The sequence below is a fragment of the Aquarana catesbeiana genome, linkage group LG05, assembly GCF_042186555.1.
Source record: "Aquarana catesbeiana isolate 2022-GZ linkage group LG05, ASM4218655v1, whole genome shotgun sequence".
NCBI classification, from domain to species: Eukaryota; Metazoa; Chordata; class Amphibia; order Anura; family Ranidae; genus Aquarana; species Aquarana catesbeiana.
Window position 1 is genome coordinate 120,701,929 of NC_133328.1, and position 24,797 is coordinate 120,726,725.

The 24,797-nt window shown below is 41.7% G+C and overlaps 1 protein-coding gene and 1 long non-coding RNA gene across 3 annotated transcripts in view; one reads left to right on the forward strand and one right to left on the reverse strand.

The window, feature by feature from the left end:
- LOC141144435 (uncharacterized) overlaps window positions 1-23,851 on the forward strand; it is a 36,762-nt gene extending 12,911 nt beyond the window's left edge. Inside the window, exons 2-3 of the long non-coding RNA XR_012244406.1 lie at window positions 17,090-17,219; window positions 23,434-23,851. This is a non-coding gene — a long non-coding RNA (uncharacterized lncRNA). The remainder of the gene's footprint in view (window positions 1-17,089; window positions 17,220-23,433) is intronic.
- Window positions 8,225-22,410, reverse strand: NPVF (neuropeptide VF precursor). 2 transcript variants are annotated; one of them, XM_073630131.1, is made up of 3 exons: window positions 22,221-22,410; window positions 16,272-16,750; window positions 8,225-8,496 (listed from the first exon to the last, which is right to left on the reverse strand). In XM_073630131.1, the coding sequence occupies exons 1-3, from the start codon at window positions 22,368-22,370 to the stop codon at window positions 8,481-8,483; spliced, it is 645 nt and encodes a 214-aa protein (XP_073486232.1). In that variant the 5' UTR covers window positions 22,371-22,410; the 3' UTR covers window positions 8,225-8,480. The 2 variants fall into 2 exon arrangements, with proteins under 2 accessions (XP_073486232.1, XP_073486231.1); XM_073630130.1 differs by having other exon boundaries at window positions 8,227-8,496; window positions 16,283-16,750.
- Window positions 23,852-24,797: the final 946 nt, after the last annotated feature.

Here is a 24,797-nt window from a genome sequence, read left to right on the forward strand (position 1 = left end):
CTGGGAGATCTTTGGAGCAGCCAGGTGGGCTGGTAGTCAAGAAGCAAGGAGGGCAGGTAGTACCTGCAGGTGGTGGAGCTGGGAGCAGTTATGCAAGAGGACAGGAGATACTCCTGCAGTTTTGCAACATTTTGTGCTATTTTCCAAAGCAGGCTAAGAGCTCCTGATTTCGTAAGGGACATTGCCACTGTTCCAAGAGACTGTTTTCAGCAAGGAGAGCCGTCTAAGATCTGTACATAGGAAGAAGTTGTCCCCATCTGTTGTTTCAGTCAAGTTGGGTATCCCATAACCACTCTACCCCATCGAAATTTTTATCTCTAATAAAAACAACAAAAACAAGCCCAGGGACTGATTTCTTGTGTCTGGATGCAAGTTGGAAATGTGCGTTAACTGGCTGTGCAGGAATAGGGGAGCCAGTTACCAGCAGCCCTTGGGGGGGGGGGGGTAATGCTACAATAGTGAATGCCAAAGGTTTAAAACCTTTTCCATGTTTTGCAAAAAAATTAATAAATGCACCCATATTGCTAAAAGATAAATGTGCCTTTATTATTTTTTTTGCCTTGGAACGGCATAAAATTGCTACTGCATTCAGTGGATCGCAGGTGCAAAGCACAGGCTGCTGCAGACTCTTCCTCCAGCCCCAGTTCAATACCTTTAGTTGTGAAGCTGGTGGAAGTAAACAATGGACTACAAGAGTGGTCGTATCACTGCACTCATGCTCCATTAAGATCTATGAGTCCCTCTGCTTGCAAGCGGCCTGGATTCACTGTTGCTTCCCACCAAGATGGTCACACACTCCATCCCACATTTTGGCCAGCCTGAAGCCCACCCCTCTCACAGTACTCACGTTTTCCTATTCTAAGGCCCCCTTTTCGAATAAAGAATGTCCACGCGGGATGCTTTTTCAACGATTCACTGAATACCGACATACTAAGAGACTTGGCACATCCCGTTCACAGTGCAGAGCACATTGATGCCACCAACACCAAATTTTTAAAGTCCAGCCATCCTCCCACATGCTCTTTCATGAGTTTCCTAGCTGTGGGTCCTTACAATGAGTCTCTCTCTCTGGCCTAGGCCCAAAAGGCCTACTACTCTCTGGGCTATAAACCTACATGCTGTATGTCAGGGGCTCCTGTCCACCTTGTGCTTAGAGCCCCACCCACACCAGATTATAAATCAGCACTGCACTCCATCCACTAGCATCACCCAGGGGAGGGATCTCCCTAAAAAGGATGCTAACACCTGCTTATAGTCTTCGATTCACTGATCTGTGTGAATAAATCTGTGAATAAAAGCCATACTGCGCAGGTAGAGACCCAAAAAACAAACAACATGCTGCAGGGAGAAGAAAAATGCGCTTTAGGTAGGGGGGAAACAGTTTGAGGGTGGAGCGGCTGTGGAATGGCACCATGTTTCATGTTACACCCTAAATATAAAACAATACCAGAAAGGTGGAATTAGCCTTTATTTTACAAAGTAAACATCAGGACTTATTTTTAAAAAAGACAGTTATTTTTAGCTGAATCCATTGAGGTTCAAGAGTCACATGTCTGAAAACAAAGATTCTCAAACTTGCATAAAGCTTTGTAAATTAAGATGCAGTTTGGCTGTCCCCGCACTACACGGATTAAATACTCGATTAGGTATAGGGGACGGGAAAATCAGTTTTTCTTATTCGATCCCATACTTTGACAGAAGCTTGCGCTCCTCTATGTTAAAGTGATGGACTGTTCACGGACATCCTCATGTGCAATGCAGGGCATTGGACTTGATGACGTCAGAGAACCAGTGACTTTCGTGGCATAGGTAAAAAGAGGCTGGTCTTACGGTGGAAGATTGGGTAAGTAAACTTGCTTTTCTTCTTCCCCTAGACCTAAAAAAGCATTCAACCATTGCATACAGAGGCAGCTAATAACAAAAGGTGCAAATGGTGGGTGCTTGCAACGTGTTCGCTGTGTGTTGCTTTACTCCAGGTAAATTAAAAATCTCTTTACCGATTTATTGTACACAACTAGTTCCTTAGAATCTCACTTCACTCGTAGACATACCTAATGTTATAAAGGAGGTGGCGATAGCCACAGGTATGTATTAATTTCCTCAAGGCTTCAACCACAGGTTTACAAAGCTGTTGACACAGCAATTGCAGAGAGGACCTGTGTGATTTGGCCTTAGGAAATAAGCCACAACTCCTTAAAGCTTTCAAGTAGGTGTTAAAGTAATGTAAAGTGTTTCTGCAGTTTAATATTTTTTTTGGTCTACTTTGTTTCCTTTGCTCTTGAACTACTAACAACATACATAAATTATTTCATGATCTGTGTGTAACATTCTAATTTAACTTTATCATCTATTCTCTATTACTGGAACTTGCGCAAAATGTTTCTTAATTTTGGTAGGTTACATAGTTAGTAAGACTGAATAAAGACACCAGTCCATCCTGAGTGAGTGTGGGTGCATGTCTGCAATTGTCCCTATCCCAGTACATTGTGTCTGATTAGGATACTGCTCTATTGTATATGATTTATTTAAGGAACCCATATAGCACCATCAATATACACAGTGCACAGGGAGAACATGCAAACTCCAGGCAGATAGTGTCGTGGTTGGGATTCAAACCAGCAACACTTTTTTTTTTTTACAAGAAAAATTTTTTTAATTCAAGATTTAAACATTACAAGCTATGCATAGGCACATTTAGATATGATATCAGTATACATATAGTCACAATATAGATGATTAATTTTCCCATATAGACAACATAAAGAAGTATGAGAGCAATACATGACATTGCAGCAAAGTATTGGTGTAGAGGTAGCATATTAAGACAATCAATCAATCAAGGAGGTACTGTGGGAGGGACTGGGGGAAGGGGGGGGGGCGGATTAAGGATACTTAGAAGATGAGGGAGGGGGGGGGCAGGAGGGGGAGGCAAGGAAGGAATCACAATACCTCAATAGCTTAACTGAACATATACACTAGGTGAAGTTTAAAGAGAACTCAATCATGTTGTAGAATCATATGGCTGGTATCTCTGCATCAACTTGGACATCATTCACAACCTCAGCACCCCATGCGTCTATCCAGCCCGACCATATCTTATCAAATTTCTTGGGAGTATAGAATTCATTGCTAAGCGCCATGAAGATACTCTAGGGGGTAATGCATCCTTCCAATGGAGAAATATTTCTTTTCGGGCATAGAACGTAGCATAGCTCAAAAATAGTTTGGTATATTTACCTCTAACATTGGGGCTGAAAATATTCAATAGCATTGCCTTGGGATGAGCTCCCACATCTAAGGAGGTAACCTGGCTGAGAGTGTTAGCTATTTCCGTTCCAATAGTCTCCGAGGCGAGGACAAGACCACACCATATGAAGAAAGGAGGCAGACTCCAGACCACACCTGGCGCAGGCCACTGGACTGTCAGGTGTCATAATTGTCAGACGTTTTGGGGTATAATAGGCCCTGTGGAGAAACTTGACCTGCATAAATCAATCTCTGGCTGATATCGTGTTTAACACAAAGGAAGATACACACGTTTCCCATTCCTCCTCTGATAAGTCAGGAATATCTGCCTTCCACTTGACCAGAGTTTTTTCAAGTTTCTTTGCAGGGGGTATGGACAAATGAAAATACAGAGTAGATAGTGGTCTATCTATGATTTTAGATGTAAGTAATCCCTCCACAGGGTCTGATTCTAACTTCTAGACTTGAGGGTCTGGGACCGACTTCAAATGTGGCAGTCTAGGGTTGCCCCACAGGGCAATGTGCGCGGAGAACCTCTCTGGATTGTTAAAACTATGCCTGGCCCTGTTCCAAACTATAATGGTGGTGTTCATCAGATCCGTAATGCCAGGGTGGGATTTTATTCCTCTGAACACCACATTGCTAAGAGATGAGTAGGACCCCATGATGGCGGCTTCCAGGGTCACTGCCGGGTTATCACGTGGTTGAGAGAACCACCACCTGACCGTCACCAGGACGGCTGCCCAGAAGTATACCTGGAAGTCCGGTAAAGACAGACCCCCTTGAGTAATGGGCAGCTGGAGGGTAGTCATGGCCAGTCTCGGGGGCCTTCCGTTCCAGATAAAGGAAAACAATATACCTTTCAATTTTGCAAAAAATGAAGCTGGAGGGATCAGGGGAGAATTTCGAAAAAAGTATAAAAATTTGGGCAAGTATATCATTTTAATTAAATTTACCCTTCCCCCTGGAGAGAGGGGGAGGGTTTTCCATGTTATACATTTTTGGGAAAGATTTTTTAGTAGTGGCTGAGTGGCTGAAGGTTCAATTCAAAATATGTGGACAATGGAGCTCTAACCCTTACCCCCAAGTATTTAAATTCAGGTGTCCAGTTTAGGGGGGTACCTGTCGGTGGGTTTTGATTGGATACATTTAATGAGAAAATTATCGATTTTCCCCAATTTATCCTAATACCCGAGAAAATGCCGAACTCATCAATTAATTGAAGTGCTGGTGAGAGGGAGGATATGTCTTTAAGAAAAAGTAAGGTATCATCAGCATAAAGGGATATTTTGTCTATCACTACTCCCACCTGAATGCCCTGTACCAAGGGGGAGGCTCTAATACGAGCAGCCATGGGTTCCATAGCCAGGGCAAACAGTCCAGGAGAAAGCGGACAGCCCTGCCTGGTACCCCTAGATAAAGGAAAGGATGAGGACAGTGAGTTGTTTGTTCGTATGCGTGCTGAGGGATTATGGTATAGCATCTGCACCCAGCCAATGAAGCGAGGGCCAAATCCAAATTTGCGCAGGACAGCCCAGAGGTAGCGCCACTCCACCGAGTCAAAAGCCTTCTCGGCATCAAGAGAGGTCACTACCTCCGAACCGTCCCCGTCTGCCCTAGAGAGGTGTGTAAGAAGACGTCTGATGTTTATATCGGTCCCCCTGCCTGGCATAAATCCAGACTGGTCTGGATGGACCAGTGCCGTGATCACAGTGTTCAACCGTCTAGCCGGCACTTTTGCCAATAACTTGGCGTCACGTTGAGGAGTGATATTGGCCGATATGAGGCGCACTGATCAGGGGGCTTGCCAGGCTTAAGAATGACCACAATGACCGCTTCAGCCATAGTCGGGGGTAATGAGCCCCCCTCTGTGGCTTTCTGGAGCATTAACCTAAACGATGGGAGAATTTCTTCAGCGTATGTTTTGTAGAATTCGGCTGGAATTCCGTCAGGACCTGGGGTCTTACCGTTTTGCAAGGAGGCTACTGCTCGCTGGATTTCTTCTAATTGGATCGGGCCATCTAATGCCTCCCTAAACGTGGATGTCAGGCAAGGGAGCTCCACCCCATCGAGGTACCCAGTCAGTTCCTCATCCGAACATCCCATCCGAGAACCGTAGAGGTCTCGATAGAATGAAGCAAATTTATTGTAATATCCGCGGGATCAGTCAAAATCGTCCTGTCTGAATCGGAAATAGTTGAGATGGTCACCGGGGAGGAGCTTTCCCTCGCCAGCCATGCCAGCATACTGCCTGTTTTTTCTCCATGTTCGAAAATTCTTTGTGACTGGTGTAAGAATTTGTTTTTTGTGGCCGCCGTGCGTAGTAAAAGAACATCTCTCAACGCTGCCTGAAAATCTGAATATATCTCAGGGGATCCGTTGTGGAATATGCCGCCTCCAATGCTGCTACCCTCCCCTCGGCTGTCTGTGTTTCTCTCCTCAGATCCCTACGGATCTTTCGGATATGTGCTTGAAAGCTGCCCCTAGTGAAGGCCTTAAATGCGTCCCAGGATGTGGTCATAGTCACTGATTGGTCTAGGTCTCTCCAATAATGTATCGCCTCAGATCCATAGGGTTCAGATACTCTAGTGTCGGTCAACCAGAATCTGGACAACCTACAAAGATTCTTCCCCGGGGCATTAGACACACAAAGCTTTAAAGCAAACGGAGCATGGTCGGATATGCCACGGGGGAGTATATTGATGTCCCAAACCATGGGCAGGACAGACCCTCCCACATAGGCAAGATCTATCCATGACAGGGTCTTGTGGGAAGCTGAGTGACAAGTGTAGGCGCGTTGAGAAGGATGACGCCACCTCCACACGTCAGTCAAGATAGACGCCTCAGCCCATGAGGACAGCTCTGATGGCGAGCCCGTCCCCAGTGTGAGTCTGTCCATTGCAGGGTCCGGGACCAGGTTGAAATCGCCCAGTATTACCACATTATCCATACCAAAGGCAGCTATTTTAGAGATAATTTGGTTAAGTACCCGTATAGAGGCCGGGGGGGGGGGGGGGGGGGGTAGGTACAATCCCACCACCACCAACTCTAATCTGTCCACAATGGCATGTAAGATTACAAATCGAACGTCAGGGTCAAGCTCCAGCGCCAGCAATCTAAACGGTGTGGACTTGTGCACTAAAATGCTAACCCCCCTGGAGTAGTTAGTATACGTGGAGTGGTATTAATGTCCCACCGAGGGTCGTCTTAGACTCAGAAGTTTACTTCCCATCAGATGGGTCTCTTGTAGTATGCATATTTGGGGGTGGTATGTTTTGAGGACTTGGAACACCAGTGATCTTTTAACAGAGGAATTCAAACCCCTGGTGTTCCATGAAATTAGGGTACAATCAGCCATCTACACTCGAGAACATATTTTCTATCCATATATCACCATAGAGAAACAGGTGCAAGGCCCGGACCCTTAATAAGGTCAGGACATGGCACCTGGCGCATCCTGTGACAGACATAAGTACATCGCTTGTAAAAAAACAGCAAATCAGCAAAGTATAACAAAACTTTCCCAACCAGCCGGCCTGGTTCTCTGTGCGGGCAGGAAAATCAGGCGAGGCCGCGGCTTCGGCCTAGTCCACGGTTCTCGGCGGCACGGCCTGTTCCCGAGATTTTTGGTGGGGGATTACGCTGGTATATACCCCAGAGGTGTCCCAGAGGTGAGAGGGGGCACAGGAGGGTCTTTTGTCCTGTGTCTGCACCCCAAAATAGGATTATATGCCGATCTGTGGGAGCTCAGGCCTCACACACCTGCTCCCTCTACCATCCCGGACACGCCCCCCAGCAACACTTTTTTACTGCTAGGCGAGAGTGCTACCCACTACACCACTGTGCCGCCCGTAAGGATGTTTACCATTATGACCTTTGAGGACCTGTATTAAAGCAAATATGCCCCTCCATGCCCGACAACACCCTTGGTTATGGGAGTCTCAAAACTAGGGGGTACCTGTAGTTTACCACTTCTATGTTTAAGACACTCATTACTAAGAAATAGCCACAGTGTATCCTGCAATCTAATGCAAGCATATCTCAGTAGATTACTGAAGCCCCAGATAGCATGTAGGGTGTGCTATAAAGAAATCCTCAGCATCAACTTTTTCCTAAATCAATCTAGGGATACTGCAGGTGCATTGGTTTCAGGGGCTCTGAGAGTGCTGCGAAAAACATCAGGCTGGAAAGTTAGCAGCATCAGTTGGCACTGGTCAGTTTCTACATACTATATTAGTTATTGGAGTTTATAAAGGTAACAGGTGTACTTTAAAGCTGAACTCCAGGAATTCAGACAATCTGTAAAATGTGCTGGCATACTATAAGTTAGGCCGTCCATACACGGTTCAAATCTCGGCTGGTTCAGCAGGAACCGACCAAGATTCAGACCATTATTATGCAGGCTGAATGTACGAACTTGATCGATCAATCAACTTGGGCACAACCAGCCTGCCAGATTCTCTTGCCACGATCGCTAGCGGCTGCTACTGGCTGCTCGGTCTGTGTGAGAGGCCTATCCAGGTATTCAAGATCTGCTAAAAGAGAAAGCTGTTTTACCTTTGGATTCAAGGAGTCTGTAAGTGATCTGCAAATGGTATCTGAAACCTCCCCTAATTCTGTTCTAACTTCCCATTATAACCATGGACTCAGCCCTGGGGTGAATGTAAGCTTGTCCCCTGCCCCTGGAGGTACCCTCCTTGCTCCCAGAAGACCCAGGGAGGTGCTACATATGGAACTGTACTTAGGGTATCCGCAGCCTTGAACTCTCACTCCCACAATTTTGATCAATTATCAAATCCATCTTTATTCACCAAAGTGACTGGTGCCAATTGTCTTACATCCCCCATTTTTGTTGTATATGGAGTCTTCCAGCTGATGTGATTATTTTGACCCACTGACTTCTGGGTGGAGAAGAGCGTGTGTAAAATAAATAAATTTGACACTACATTTTATTTTATTTCTATTATTTTTATTTACAGTATAATAATGTAGTTTTGTTGTACTTTAACTAAATAATTGTTTTCATCACAGTTTTCTGATGCATTTCTTTGCTTTGCATTTTCATCACTTTTCTTTTGATTTCAAAGTGGGTCATGCATTAGCGTAAAGCTGATTTCACCACTATGTGCAAAGAGTGCATATCTGGCTGTTTGAAATACAGTGTTGGACAGATGATGGGTTTTGTGGGCGATTCACTAGCTGCTACATCTGGAGACTCCGTTCGTATTCGAAGGTCATTGCTTGTCTTTTCTACAATTAAAAAAAGGAAAAGGGGGTATTAGAACACTAGCAGTGCACTATTTTACCCATAATAATACTAATAATAATAGCAAAATTTAGGTTGAAATAAAAAAGAAATTTAATATATGCAATATCTTATTTTTTAATAACATTGGATTATTATGATAAAATGTGAAATATTAACATTTTTATTTTATGTTTTATTTAGTTATATGTTATTTGCATATTAGTTATTCAGTAAAGGCATAATTTGAGATTCAACTTATAATAGAGCAGAATTTAAGTTTAAAATTATGTTTGTCAATATTGCAAATGTATTTTGCATATGTTTATTTTCTCATGTACCCGATACCTTATACTACCCAATTAATCCTCAGCATTGACTGTAACTAGGACAGTTCACCATTCAGGACCTATTAATAACAGAGGGCCGCTATTACTATATGCGTTCTGCTGGATACCACACCACAGTGTTTAATCAAAACTGCACCTGCGTTTTACAAATTACTCATGTAAAGTACCCATTTACTCACCATGCTCAGATAAAGATGCAGACCCCTTAAACTTCAAATCACAAAACTCCCCAATTGCAACTCCAGTTCCAGTGGGAGAATAATTGTCCCCAGGCATTGGATCATTTCAGCCGTTCACCCGTGTTATCAGGGCTACCCTGGCCCTAAGTGGGAGGGACACTGTTTATGAGGAAAAGCGCAAGTAGCGGTTAGTGTTCTGACCTGTTTTAGTGAAGTAGTGATTCCCAGCTAGACTCTGTTGTTACAGATGCTTATATGGAATAAACTAAGCAGCCACATGTTATCCTGACTGAGCGACAGATACATTGCTGTGAATAGTTCATGTTTGTGCAGCTTATATAATCTGTTTTGTATTATTCTGCTGTATATGCATGCTTTTTGTTCTCCTAAACCTGGTTTGCATTATTACTTATAACTTTGCACCTGCTAAGTAAACTGCAAGTTACCGTTATTCCTTAATCATTTGGCCAATTACCTATCCTGTTAAACTTGGCATATACAAAAAGGATCGGCCATGTCAGGCAATGGCAATTTGAGTAGCACAACAGCGACACCAGTTGTGGTGTCTGGAGTAAGTAGTATGGATCCAAATTGAAGGAGGCAACTTACCACTTCTGCAAAAATAACCTTCTTATTTCTGACAATTCTTGCTGCAAGAATTACCCAAGTACACAGGGCCAGGTCCTGACTTGGGTGATTGGGTCAAGAGATTGCTGGCCTTGATTTGTTTTTATGAATTTCCACCCTCTAGAGTCTAGAGGAAGAAACAAGAAAATTAAACCATCTCCTATTGGATGACAAGGATTCCCCTGACATGATAATGAACTGCTTTGAATGAGTGTATAGCCAACAATGACATTAAGGGACTTTTAAGGCCTTCATTGACAGAAAGCAGAGAGCAAAAAATCCTTTCCGCTATATGCACTGGAACTGGAAGACATAACAACAGAGATAAACAGTAGGGAAAGGGGCCCAGTGGGATGGCCATGGTGATGCAGATGGTTGGCTGAAGAAACAATTTGTAGATAGATTGGTGTCTGACAAGGTCAGATAAATCTTGCATTGGAAAGACAGAAACTACTGTAATTTTAAGTTCCACAAACTATTAGAAGCAGCCATAGCATGTCAAGAGCAGGGATTTACAGGCTCAGGCCTACCCATGACTGTTGTAAGTGGGAAATCAATAGACCCAACTGCAACTGAAAAGACAGGTCCATGGGAGGTGGCCATCTGGAATTTGACAGAAGGGATGGCATAGCTCATGACAGAGTTATTTGTATTGAAGCACAGACAGGAATACTCCTCTGAGGATCAATGGAGAAGCCAGAGAGACATAGAGAAAGGATCCAGTAGTTGTACCCCTAATAGAGGCAATATAGCTCTCCAGTCCCAGAGAAAGATTGACGCTACTGCCAGCAACCAAAAACTACCGAGTGAGTGGTGCCTTCTTGACCACATGGATGGTATAATCAAAACACATATACTACTGCTCTAGGGTGGTCCACACTTGCCCATAATATAACTGTTTGCAGATACAGCTCAGTGCTAACAGTCCTTGAAACAAAATAGTGGATGACCACTGATGTGTGCTAAATTATAAAATTATTCTACTATCCATTATTTTGTTTCAAAGACTGATGAATGTTATACTGTGCTGCAAAATAATGTTCCTTCATGACTAATTAGTGAACTGGCAGATTATACTCTCAAATGTCTGGGCCTTTTCTGTGATGGTGAGAATCCACATGGAAGTGGGACACTGTTGAGACCACAAAACAGTCAGCTGGTCCAAGAGAAAAGCCATTTGTGTAAAAACGAGTTAGTTAAAAACGAGTTGGTTAAACGAGACTGCTGACACTGTGTGGCTTGTTCAGTGTCTAAGGGTGCTGCAGCCCAAATTCCACCCAAACTTGGCACACACCTGTCCCACTGGAAATACTGGCCATAGACTTTCTTACACTCAAAATGTAAAAAGATGGATACCATCATAATCTAGTCATGGTGGACCACTTTACCAAGTTTTCAGTGGCAGTACTGATCACTGACCACACTGCCAAGACTGCCGCCCAGATAGTGTGGAAACACCTCTGCATTACTTATGGCTGTCTGCGGAAGATACATCAGATCAGGGTCTATGATTTGAAAGCAAGTTCTTCAAAGATTGCTGCCATTCACCATGCATTAAGAAGTCTAAGGCTGGGTTCACACCTAAGACGGACCCGTCGCACAGCAGGGGTCCGGTGCGTCCTGGTTCACCGTTTCAGGTCCGATTTCAGCCCGAATTTTGGGCTGAATTTGGACCTGAAATGTACCAAAAAAGGCACACGTTTTCCCTGCAAAACGCACCGGACCTGCTGCAGAGATATGTGAACCGGCTCCATAGAGAGCCAGTCACATTCTGCTGCTATGCGAATTGGATGTGGGGAAACTCACATCCAATTTGCATAGGTGTGAACCCAGCCTCATACTACCCTAACCCTTCTATAAGGCAATAGGATACATGTTACATAGTTACATAGTTACATAGTAGGTGAGGTTGAAAAAAGACACAAGTCCATCAAGTCCAACCTATGTGTGTGATTATGTGTCAGTATTACATTACATATCCCTGTATATTGCGGTCATTCAGGTGATTATCTAATAGTTTCTTGAAGCTATCAATGCTCCCCGCTGAGACCACCGCCTGTGGAAGAGAATTCCACATCCTTGCCGCTCTTACAGTAAAGAACCCTCTACGTAGTTTAAGGTTAAACCTCTTTTCTTCTAATTGTAATGAGTGGCCACGAGTCTTATTAAACTCTCTTCTGCGAAAAAGTTTTATCCCTATTGTGGGGTCACCAGTACAGTATTTGTAAATTGAAATCATATCCCCTCTCAAGCGTCTCTTCTCCAGAGAGAATAAGTTCAGTGCTCGCAACCTTTCTTCATAACTAAGATCCTCCAGACCCTTTATTAGCTTTGTTGCCCTTCTTTGTACTCGCTCCATTTCCAGTACGTCCCTCCTGAGGACTGGTGCCCAGAACTGGACAGCATACTCCAGGTGCGGCCGGACCAGAGTCTTGTAGAGCGGGAGAATTATTGTTTTATCTCTGCAGTTGATCCCCCTTTTAATGCATGCCAATATTCTGTTTGCTTTATTAGCAGCAGCTTGGCATTGCATGCCATTGCTGAGCCTATCATCCACTAGGACCCCCAAGTCCTTTTCCATCCTAGATTCCCCCAGAGGTTCTCCCCCCAGTGTATAGATTGCATTCATATTTTTGCCACCCAAATGCATTATTTTACATTTTTCTACATTGAACCTCATTTGCCATGTAGTCGCCCACCCCATTAATTTGTTCAGGTCTTTTTGCAAGATTTCCACATCCTGCGGAGAAGTTATTGCCCTGCTTAGCTTAGTATCGTCTGCAAATACAGAGATGGAACTGTTTATCCCATCCTCCAGGTCGTTTATGAACAAATTAAATAGGATTGGTCCCAGCACAGAACCCTGGGGGACCCCACTACCCACCCCTGACCATTCTGAGTACTCCCCATTTATCACCACCCTCTGAACACGCCCTTGTAGCCAGTTTTCAATCCATGTACTCACCCTATGGTCCATGCCAACGCACCTTATTTTGTACAGTAAACGTTTATGGGGAACTGTGTCAAATGCTTTTGCAAAATCCAGATACACCACGTCTACGGGCCTTCCTTTATCTAGATGGCAACTCACCTCCTCATAGAAGGTTAATAGATTGGTTTGGCAAGAACGATTTTTCATGAATCCATGCTGATTACTGCTAATGATATCATTCTTATTACTGAAATCTTGTATATAGTCCCTTATCATCCCCTCCAAGAGTTTACATACTATTGATGTTAGGCTAACTGGTCTGTAATTCCCAGGATCTAACTGTGAAGCTCAGTTAGATCCTGATACAACTTCTGAGAGGCATAACTCATGAGAAATGAAAGAAATAAACCCATTACTTAGTCAAAGTGTTCTGGAAATACAAAAATACAGTATATTCCTTGACATGCCACTCACACTACTATGTTATGTTATGTTATGTTTGGCCATACTCATGGTAGGCCCACAGAAAAACTTGAGCAAACCTTAACCTTTGACCTAGATTTGGCAATGGAAACGACGCCTGCCTGAAGTCCAACAGTTTGTTTAAGACTAGCCAAGGGTGGAGCAAGGAGAGATGGAAGCATCAGACTCTACCTTTCAACCTAGGGACAGAGTGCACGCTAGCAAGGAAAATTGCAAACACTGTGGGAAGAAGTCCAAGAAGTTGTGCTGCAACATACCATTCCAGGCATTCCTGTCTATGATTCTACAGAGAGACGGAACCCAAGAAAAACCATAATGCCTACACTATAAATCCCTAAAACTAAAACCCATTTAGACCTACAGAGAAGTCCATATAGGCTTTTTTTATAGAACCCGTCCAAGATCAGGAGTCACAAATGTCTCTGCCACCTATGGTAACAAAATGTGTTGAAGTTACTATATTATTCCATACCAATGTCACATGCACTGCATAATTACAAGAGTATGACTAGGGATCCAGTTAGTAGTGTTATCCCTTATTTTAAATAAAATTGTGTTTTCTCAATTCACAATTTCCCTTAACCTGCAGTCCCCAAATAATGAAAAATATTAGTTGTGTTATCCGTTCAGAAATCCTGTATAAGCGTATATTTACATTTTTCTTTTTTTATCTAATATATGATTTATTTACCCACAAAAACCTAATCCACATTCTATACTATCGTTTATTTGGGAAGTCTCAGATATGGACAAATTCAGTAATAAATAAGGGGACCTACTCTGAGCTACCTGAGCTATTGCCCCCATCAGAAAAACAAATAGACTTATGGTAATTATTACACAAACCTATCAACAGTTCTTAATGTCCTCTAGCTGCTAACCTTGAAACGCAGAAGCAGTGAGAATCATATAGGGTCTCATGAGTACTGTCAAAAGATACCTCTTAAGGTAAGACAGCCACTCGGAAAGTATTCTAAGGATGGGAGTGGAGAATAACTTGGGTTTATTACAGGCTCTACTTGTGTAAGAGCTGCAAGTTAACTCGAAGGAAGAACAAAATGTTTGCTGTTCTTGTACTGTATGCTAATTCCCCCTATCCTGTCAATGTTTCCTCTAAGAATATAGAATGGAAAACAGCAGTATTGCTGTCTCTATGTCCTGTATCCTGTGGAGGTGGAATCCATCTATAATATGTTTTCACAGTATATGTTACATTTAAACTACTGGTATTTCTTTGTGGTAGAGGTCATCTGTTGTAAATTAAAAATAAATTTTTTGTCAAAGTAGATGTTCATTCCAATTATCTGTTTGGAAGGAACAGGGCCATCTTAATATCATGATAGGCCCCTGGGCAAAGTTATGCCCTGGAGTCCCTGCCAGGTAGATGGTGACCAGTGGTGCTGTACGCACACTGTGCCAAAATGTGGGTGTGGTTAAATTATGCTAAATATTGTGCGTGACTTTTTAGTCTGATTAGAAACAACAAATAAACACAACCAGGGAATTATCTCAAAATAAATTCACCCTCTGTATACATTGTCCTGCCCTCTCTACACACTGCCCCCTTCTACACACTTACCCTGTTTTCCCCTGTACACACTGTTCCCACTCTTTTTTTACACTATACCCCTCCCTGTACACATTGCCCCCTGCCATAAATGCCTCTCCCAGCCTCTCAGTGGCCTTTATTTATGTGTCTCAGTACCTTAATGTTAGGCCTTCACATGAGCATACTAAAAGTGGAGCTCCACCCAAAAGAGGAAGCTCCGCTTATCTACCCCCCCCTCTGGTGCCACATTTGGCACCTTTCGGGGGGAAGGGGGGAGCAGGTACCTGGTTTTGACAAGTACTCGCTCCCACTTCCGAATGGGCTCACTGCAGTGAGCTCACCCGGAAGTTTGCTCCCCCACCTTCTTCCCCTACTGCTGAGTCATTCAAAAAGCACAGTGCGCTTTGCGCAGTAGAGAACCGGCTGTGAAGCCGCAAGGCTTCACTGACAGTTTCCCTTACAAGCAATGGTGGCGGCAGCACCAATGAAAAAATTGACTGGGGTGAAGACACTGCTGGATTCCTGGACAGATATGTGTCCTAATATTAAAAGTCATCAGCTACAGTATTTGTTTTTCTGAGGAAGCCTGGACCTCCTCTTTGAGTGTGCACCCATGCGAGGGCCATGTTTGCCTGCATGAGGATGCACAGGTGTTCAGTGCATCCTAATGCAGGCAGTCCCATTCATGTCAGTTAGGATACAGTAGCTGGATAGGCACAGCCGCTGCTCTCAATCTTAAATCCCTATGGGTATGGGTCCCCGAATCCACACTGTCTGTGTTTGGGGACCCACACCCATATGGATGTCAAATTGGGAACAGTGGCTCTGAGCATGCAGCTGCTGTGTCCTAACTGACATGAATGGAACTGCCTGCGCGGGGAGGAATGCAACACCTGTGCATCCTATGCCTGTGTGGGCAAACATGGCCCCTACATGGATGTTTGCTTAAGCATACCCATGTGAATAAGGCCTAACAGTAATGTACAGATATACATAAATACACACATGTGCATATAAATATACTGTATGTATGCACAGGCATACAGAACTCACACACATACTGTACATAGACACTCACATACCAACTCACACACTTGCATACACACTCACATACATAAACTCACATGCATGCATACACACTCACATATATACTTTTTGAAAAAACACAGCTTACTGTACCTGGCTGACCAGTGTTTGGCACCTACACCGCTGAGTAAGATTCCTGTGTACTCAGTCTAGCACAGAGGGGAGGCAGGGCAGGTCAGGTCAGGATTCAGGAAGCAGCTTTCTTCATGCACAGCCCTGTCCAGTACTGCCCGCTCCAGCTCTGCAGATTAGTGTTTAAAGGTAGCTCTTGAGGCTGTACTAGAATACTACAAAAAATAGCAGCTGCCTTCCCCTGCCTGGCTGCACTTTTTTAAGACTAGGCAGGGCTGTTGTACTTCTCCTCTTTCCTGCTGACAGGAGTAGTGAGCGACGCTGCTGTCACATATCCAGTTAGCCTATAGCGGCAGAGCCTAATGCAAGATTATCATGGGGCCCCCCATGCACCTGGGGCTCCTGGGCAGTGCTCAGGTGGGCCCATGCATTAAAAAGGTCCTGAAATGAAACCTAGCAGTCCTAGTTATCAACTTTGCATAACAAAATAGCAACATTTTACATTGTCATGACCTTCCTGTCACTGTCTTCTTCAGGGTTTTTCAATTCTAGAGGATGGGAATTCATTTCATATTGAAGTCTATCAGAATGCGGCGTTCTTCCAAATCGCAGTGGTAATGTATCAAGAGAGTGAACAAAATGGTTGGTATATTGTGCTCTTCCAAACCTCTGCGGTAAATTAGCCATCGACTGGACTTTAGTCTTGCCAGACAAGTAACGCCCAAACCGTTGCGGTAGATTGGGAATGCTTTTGGCTATTTTATCAAAGCTGGGAATGCTTTTGGCTATTTTGTCATCGGATGTTCTTCCAAATCTCAGAGGCAGATTTGCAGCAGGTTTAAGGCTTCGTTCCTGTAGAAATTCGTTCTCAGGCTGCATGGACAGTCTGTTGTATCTGTTAATGTCATTTATGCTGTTGGATCCCATGTACCTATACTCATCAGAATTACCATTCCTCTCATTCTGTAAATCTTCTTTGGACTGTAAAGATATTAAAAAAGAAAACAACATATTTATTCAAATCAATTGAATATGATAGAGTGCTTTTATATCCCCACATGCTCTGATTAAAAGGGTGTTGTGTTGCCTCAAAACATGTTGTACAAAATCAATGTTTGGAGTAAAATTAATTTGTGATTTTTAGTATTTTGATGTGGTACTTCAATTACAGTTCTACATATCCTAGTATGTATATGGTTGGCTACACCCTGGGAACCCTTCTGCCTTCATGGTTCTGGTATTAGTGATGTTTGGCTGTCAGATTAAATGTTTAGAGTGCAGTTAAGAAATACATGTTCACCCTTGTTTTTTTTATACTAGTTTGGTTCAGAGGTGAAGACGCTTCTCATACACAATGGATCTTGCTTCTCTCACAGATCCCACCTTTGGAACAACTCAAGATTCCAAGAACTAACTTGTCATTGGGATTCCATAGGGTTGTCTAATAAAGGTATCACAAACCATTTCTATTTATACTAGACATGTGCAATTCGTTTCGTAATGAATCGAAATTCAGCCAAATTTTGCATCTTTAGGACATTCGGATGCATCTGAATGTCCAAATAAAAAATTAACGAATTTCAACTAATACAAAATAAATTATAGTGAATATAACGAATGAATTCAACATGATTCGGTAATTTGTTAAAGATCTAATGAAACAAAAGGTCAACTCAAAGTAAATCTCAAAGTCCAATGAGCTGATTAATTTTGTGCTGGAGGTTGGATTACTGGCAAAGTGCATTCCTGAGAACTGAGTGAGAAGGGTGTTGTATTGTATTTGAGAAGAGGAGAAGAGATATTGTCATTGTGTGTGTTAATAGATTCAATAAACAAACTATTTTCCAAACTACGAATCATTATCACAAATATATATACATACATTAATATTGAATTTCAACTAATACAAAAAAAATTATAGCGCATATAACGAATGAATTCAACATGATTTGAGATTCAGTATAACGAATATCGACACTCTACGAATAATAACGAATTATCCAAAAATGAATTAACGTAACATAACGAATATAACAGAACGAAATGATGTATTTTAAGAATGACAACGAACTGAAGCTAAACGAAAATTTCCCGTTGTGCACAAGTCTAATTTATACATCAAGGTTGGTGGAAGGCTTCCTTTCCTTCCACCAACCCAAAGACAATTTTATGATTATAATAAATAATAAATAGTAATAAATAATTAGGCTAATAAATAGTTTTTCAGATATCTTTCTTTGAACCATTATTTTTTGTAAAATTCAAAATTTATAACATGCAATTTTCTGATGATCTGAAAATAGTCTGGCTCACAGAAGTTATTAGTACTGTGGGAAGTGTATTCACTTTAGAAGTATTCATCATTTTCATTACACTCCAGCAAAACTAAACCATTTGGGCCTACTCTACAATCCTGCTCTGAATCTCAGTCTGATGTTTTCCATCTTTTTTGAACCTGTTCACACACTATCCTATACTTTACTCACAATCCTCTATTAAAAATAGGAACTGAGGTGTTGTCCCAGCCGGGAGAGTAGGAGTTAATGCACTCCCGCTTCTTTGGTCTTTTGGCTGGTTTTTCTCTGGGTCAGGCCCACTGATGCCATGTTATAAAAGAGGGACAGTAGTCTAGAGTTGAGGTCAAGGGCCCATAATAGGCCAGAGAGCAGAGAGTTGGGGTTATAGAGAATGTTGCTCACTACTACCTGGATGTAATGTCTTCAGAACTCGGGGTTTGCCCCGCAGACACCAGCTGCTGGATTCTGCCAAAGCATGGACTATGCCACTGATGGACTCCTGTCTATACATGGACTCAACCTTTACAGGTATGCCAGGCAGCACATAGCCTGAGTTAGAAGTAGGGATGTAGGAAAATCCTGTTCTTGCATGTTAGACTTTGAGATGTTCATTTCACACTTTTCCAAATAAAGTTTTTAAAACCTTGTTCCCACCTGGTCTGACATTATTAAAGGGGTGTAATGCAAGTAACTGGCACCATCCGATGGTTTTGGTCACTACAATACTAGGGTTATGAAGACAGCTCAGGAAGAGTTATTACAGTGTGGAGTACAAGCAAGTGGTTACCTGGGGTAACAGATGTTCAACAAGTAGTCTGTCATTGAGTATGTGCATGAAATAGCCTTTTGCAGGAGAGAGTTGTTGTCGGCACTCTCTCCATGAGCAGTCTGTCTCCCACAGCAATGGGAGCAGATTTGCACCACAGAGGTCCCCAGCCTGTACCCAGGTACAGTAAGTTAAGTAAAATGAAGTGCATGCATGAAGTCTGTATGACCCCATACCTTTACTGGGAGTGAGGCAGTGGTGATAAAATGGACAGGTGGATGTGGATAAGGCTCAGCATGTCCCTCCTAAATGCAAGTTACAGAGAAGGTGTACATAGCCATGGGGACCCAAGAATTAACTGGAGAACAGTTACAGTGCAGGTGTATGTTCATCTATAACAGCAGACGCCCGCCTTAAGGTTGCGTATTCCCCCACAGCAGTCTTAGCCTTATCTCAGGGTATTAAAAAAAAAACAGAACAACAGTAAAAGGTACACCATGGGTAGTAAAGCGATCCAGTTACAGGTGCCTAACGTATCCCAGAAAAACCCACCCCGGGATAGGCCTTTCATGTGACCCTCGTTTGGAGCCCACCAAGGAGGGAAAACATGGAGGATGTGACAACCACCCTGTTACCCTGACCTGCCCACAAACTTGCTGGGGTTGATACAGTACATACCCTCCACTTCTAACAAACCATGATTTGTATGATCCTTTTTTATGCCGGGAAGGATATGCTACTACAATGGAAAAATTCCAATCCACCTGGCATTAATCAGCTGATTGAAATTATAAATGATTTGCTACCTAAATTTAAAACTATTTATCAGTAAACCATGCCCTCAAACATTTTACAAACTCTGGCAACCATGGATAGATATGATACATTACCACACCTGCCATCCCACCCCCTGTAATGGATCTACCTGAAGTACCTAAACAGACTATTTATGAAGATCAGTATATTACTGTACTCTTTCCCACATTTTTCTGAATATTAACAAGAATCCCCCTCTTTAAATTCCCCCTTTCTTTATATTGTTGGATGGAGATGGAGAGCAATGCGTGAGTGAGCAAGTGTTATTGTGTGTATAGGATGTTGAGAATTTCTATTATGTTAATATTATCACACCAACTGCTGTCAGATTTAATTATTTTATGTTCTTTTTTTTTTAAATTTTAAAATGCAAAAAATAAACATTTTAAAAATAAAGAAGTAATAAATATGCACATGCAATATTCATATTTACCCTTTATAAAAAAAATTAAAATCGTGTCTTCAATATAATAGCTAAATACAGAAAACATAAGCGACACTATACATTTCTTTTAAGGTAAAGAGAAACATAAAAAGTGCAATACCCTATTGCAAAGAATCCAAAATTTAATTTTTATTAATTTTTTCTGACTGCTGTAAACTAAATAAAGTTTAACTGTTCACTCCTTCCCCCACACCTTCCTCCTGCCCCATCACTGTGCAGGAGGCAGAATGGGCCAGGAAAATTTTGACAAAGCCAGAAAGCACTGAAATATTTCAATATAGAATAGGCCACTATTTGGCAAGCACTGTGTACTAGTATGTGCATTGTGCAGGGATCTCTAGGTTCCTGCATTTTATACTTGTTAGCACATTCATTTTTTTTTTTTTTACAAAATCACTATAGATAAGAACTTGGGTCTAAAACAGCTTCTAAAAATACAGATGTGGAAATTCTTAAACATAATCTGTTTTTAATATCATAGTTTTTTGATAATATGTAAATTAGCTGAGGTCCCTATTTTAATAATAAAAGTCAATTGTAATCAGTGATATTTTGATATTTTCATCCCAGCAGGTTCCCTTTTGGATAGGGTTGAACTGATACCAGTTTTTTAGGACAGAGCACGAGTACCAATACTTTTTCTCAAGGTCTCGCCAATACCAATTACGATACCTATTTATCATGTCATGTACAGTCATGTGACTGTATAATTATAAAGAACTGTAAGGGTTCACATATGTGCTGTCCGGTTTTGACCGTGGGTTCAAACTCCATCTGGTACGACTTTGTTCAGCGGTTCAGGTGCGAATTGTCAAATTGTATGACAATGGAAATCGCACCTGAACTGGACTAAAAATTGCATCAGACTCTTTTTAAAACTGCACTGCGGCCGGCCTGCACATATGTGAACTGGCTCCATTGAGAAGGCTGCAGGTTCACTCAAGTTATCTATTGTCACTTGTTAAAAATGTACTCACTTTACACTAGATTACATATGCATAGCAAAGTTCCATTTTGTTAAAAATTAGGATTCTATGAAAATGCTATGAAAACCCCTCAGCCTCCCCTCCATACCTAGTCTCCTAAACTACATTAAATGAAAACATACACTCTGTAGATGCCTACCTTCTCCAGGCTGCCTGTACCTACACACTAACATTCCACAGACTTGAATGAGGCATGCTGCTATTGGGTAGGTCCTATACAAGCCTATGGGATGTTAGAGCACAAACGCTGCAGCCTGGCACTAGATTTTTACCAGCCAGACTGTAAACAACATGGGAAGCTGCCACCATTGAAGGAGATAAAAACCTGTGTGTGGATGGCTCAGTTTAGGTTATTTTAGGGGTCTAGGGAGTGTTGGAGTGTTGGTGTTTTTAAGGAAATTCCAAACTTGTCTTCTAAAGGGCAACCATAGAGAAAAACATTGTACTCTATTAATATGTTGTAATGATAGTATCTAGTATATTAATTCCTATTTTTATTTCAGATACATTTATTTATATTATATCCATCTTTACCTGCAAACCAAGCTGTCCAGAAAAAGGGACAATTACAGGTGTTGAGACAAATCCAGTAACATTGACACGGGTGCTTACAGTGGACACTTGTATACATATAGTTTAACCTTTTTTCCAAAAGGAAAACACATGATCCTCTTAACAACCTAAAAAATGTTAACTGGGCTTTCATTGTTTGTTGATTATTTAAAGTACATTTAAAACTACATGCCCAACCAAGACTATCCTGTCAACACGATGACAACAAACCGCGATTGTACTGCAAAACAAACCGTGTTTTCACTGTGTTAAAGAAAGTGGAAAATATAGATTTACTGGCAGAATCAACAGGTCATAAAAAGTAACAGCAGAGACTTGGAAAATTGAAAACTGCTGTATTTATTCTAGTGACAGATTATATCATATTTGTTATTTGTTCTTTTGCCCAAAGTTCCGCTTTAACGCTTCTTTTCTGGCTGGAACTCCACAGGAATCCATATTGCTATAATTATTAAGTCAAGTGGCTTAATATAGTGACCCCAAGGCAGCACAGTTTAGCTATATGATACAAGACACCCAACCACATGTACTTAGCTATACATAAAATGTGCCCACAAAACAGACTTACCTCAAACAAGTCATCATATATCTCTTGACTTTCTAGATTGATTGTTTTAGTCTCATCAAAGCAGGTGGAAAAGGCGAAAAGAGTGAGGAAGGTGCAAAGCGTGAAAAGCATGATGGTTCTTATAGTCAATGTGCCTATTTTCAAGTGCATTCAACTCATTTGGAGAGGTTGCTGCTGGGTCTCCTTCCTTATATATAGGCTTTAAACAAAGAGCACCTGCAAACATGGACATTCTTAGACCATCTCAGTCTTAATTAATATGAAAGTCCTAAATTAGATCATAAAGAATTAGAAGAATTTGTTTGTAAAGACCTTACAAACAAATAGACTTAAGGAAACAGAATTGTTGAAACCCAATTAATTATGACTCTTTGGAGGGCATAGCAATTAAGGGATACAACAACAATGTTCAGTCGGTACATAGTCCATATTTTAATTGTGCTAATTTAGGTTAGTGAATTTCTTTTATTCATACTGTATTTGATTAGCATAAAGATAATTTTAATTAAAACTAGATTATGCATGCAGATCATTCCCCAAACAGACGTATTTGGCTATGAATGTGGAACAAGAAGGTGAAGAATATAAGCCGCATATTTATGGTGTGATGAAATATTAAATGATACAAAGGCAGCAGTATTATAATTACATACTTCAGGCCATTTCTGGTACTCATAAGTGTCTAATTACAGAGCTCATGACTGCTCTACTCTGTGTATGCGCGATCCTGAGAAAAGTGTTAATAATTCAGAAAAACTGATTTTCAAGGGTTAATAAACAAGTTTTAATCCATAGACAATGTCAGGCATAGTTATCACAAAAGTATCAACATTTCTGGGAATAATTTCAAATTGATGAAGAGATTATCTTCCAAACCATTATCATCTTTTGGAAGGGGTAATCTTGCCAGCTATCACTTGTGGCAAAAGGCTCCACTAAAGAAAGTGCAATTTCCACAAATATATTATAGTTTTGTAGCTGCTGTGACCCCTAAAGATTGCCGCTAATTGCAGTTTTTTATATAACTTCAGTAAGTCATGTACTACCTTGAAACGTTTGCCAGGACCTATGCATACAATGCAAAGCAGGGTGTTCCCGGATTCATGTACCTTTAACTTATACAAGTGTAGCTATGTGTTTCATTTAATGCACATCTGTGGTGAAAATGTAAAATTATATATACATTTCTACATTGTATTTATATTTTTTCTAGGCTATTCCTATTAATTTGAACAATCTTGAAGTTTGAGAAACTGACTTTGTGAAGATCCTTATACATTTAATTCCTTGAATTCTGTGACATATTTTCACTATGCCCTGTGAGTAGGCACTGCTGGGTCACACATTTCACAAAGCCTGCCTTCTGAATTACAGAAGTGCTGAGAGGAGAAGTTTCAGGGGGCGGAGTCAGTACAGGATCACTACTTGCAGGCAGCAAGGTACCATGGGATATGTTGTCCTTTGAAACTGAAAGTAGAGTAGAGGCTGCAAAGCATGCACGGAATCCAGGAAGTTGTGGAAAGAGATGGCCAACAGACAACACGAAAAAATAAATTTTTTCAAGTAAGCTTATATTGGATTGTCAAATATGTCTGTTGTTTGTATTACAAAGCTGATATTAAAAAAATGAAAGTGTATTCTGTGACTTTAAGTTATTTAATTTCTGTGTTGTTACATGTGAAATGTGGATGTTTTTCTCACCCTCTAAAAGAACCAGCATCTAATGATGACAATGTCCTTGTCTAAAATGGCAGATACATTTCCTGAAACTTGATACAAATGATTCATATTTTAAATAATTAATATATTATACAGGACATTGTCAGGATCACTTAGTGCTCCTGCTCCTCATTCCAGCATCTGTTGCATTCCCCCTGTCTGTGTTCACCCGGAAGGTGATTGATGGTCAGTCACCTGTTATAAGCAAACTGAACACTCTATCACTTGCTTGTGATAGAGACAGAGTTACCTGCATTGTTCCTGATCAAGCCTCCCGTTTGTCTGCCCTGCTTTGCTGTGGGATTTCCCTGTGTATGACCCCGATTGGATATTGGACTATTCCCTGAACTCAGCCAGCCTTTTACCTACCCTGTCATTGGATTGGATATTGGACTATTTCCTGAACTCAGCCTGCCTTTTACCTGGACTGTCATAGAACCATGTTATCTGTCTGCTAAACTGCAAGTAGTCTGTTGTCTGCTCTGTTTGTGTCTGCCCTGGTGTGGTGGCCAGGCACTTTAGCATTGTGTATAAGTCCTGTGGGCAACCAAGTATCGGTAGGCCTGCTTGCCTTAAGGGAAAGGGGGCTGCTATAGGTGAAGCACACAGTAGCTAGCTATAGTGTCTGACCACCTGCATTGGGGTAGACGTGACATTCGTGACATTATCACAAGCCTTTAACAAAAAATTTCTCTCAAGATGGACACTCCACAGGCCCGTTTATTTGCTGAGGAAATTTAAAAACTGACACGCTAAGTCCAGGAACTGTCTGTGCGTGTAAATGCACCTCCAACAGTAACGCAGGAGCCAGAGCCGAAAGTTAACCCGCCTGACCATTTTTCTGGTGACCCCCATGTG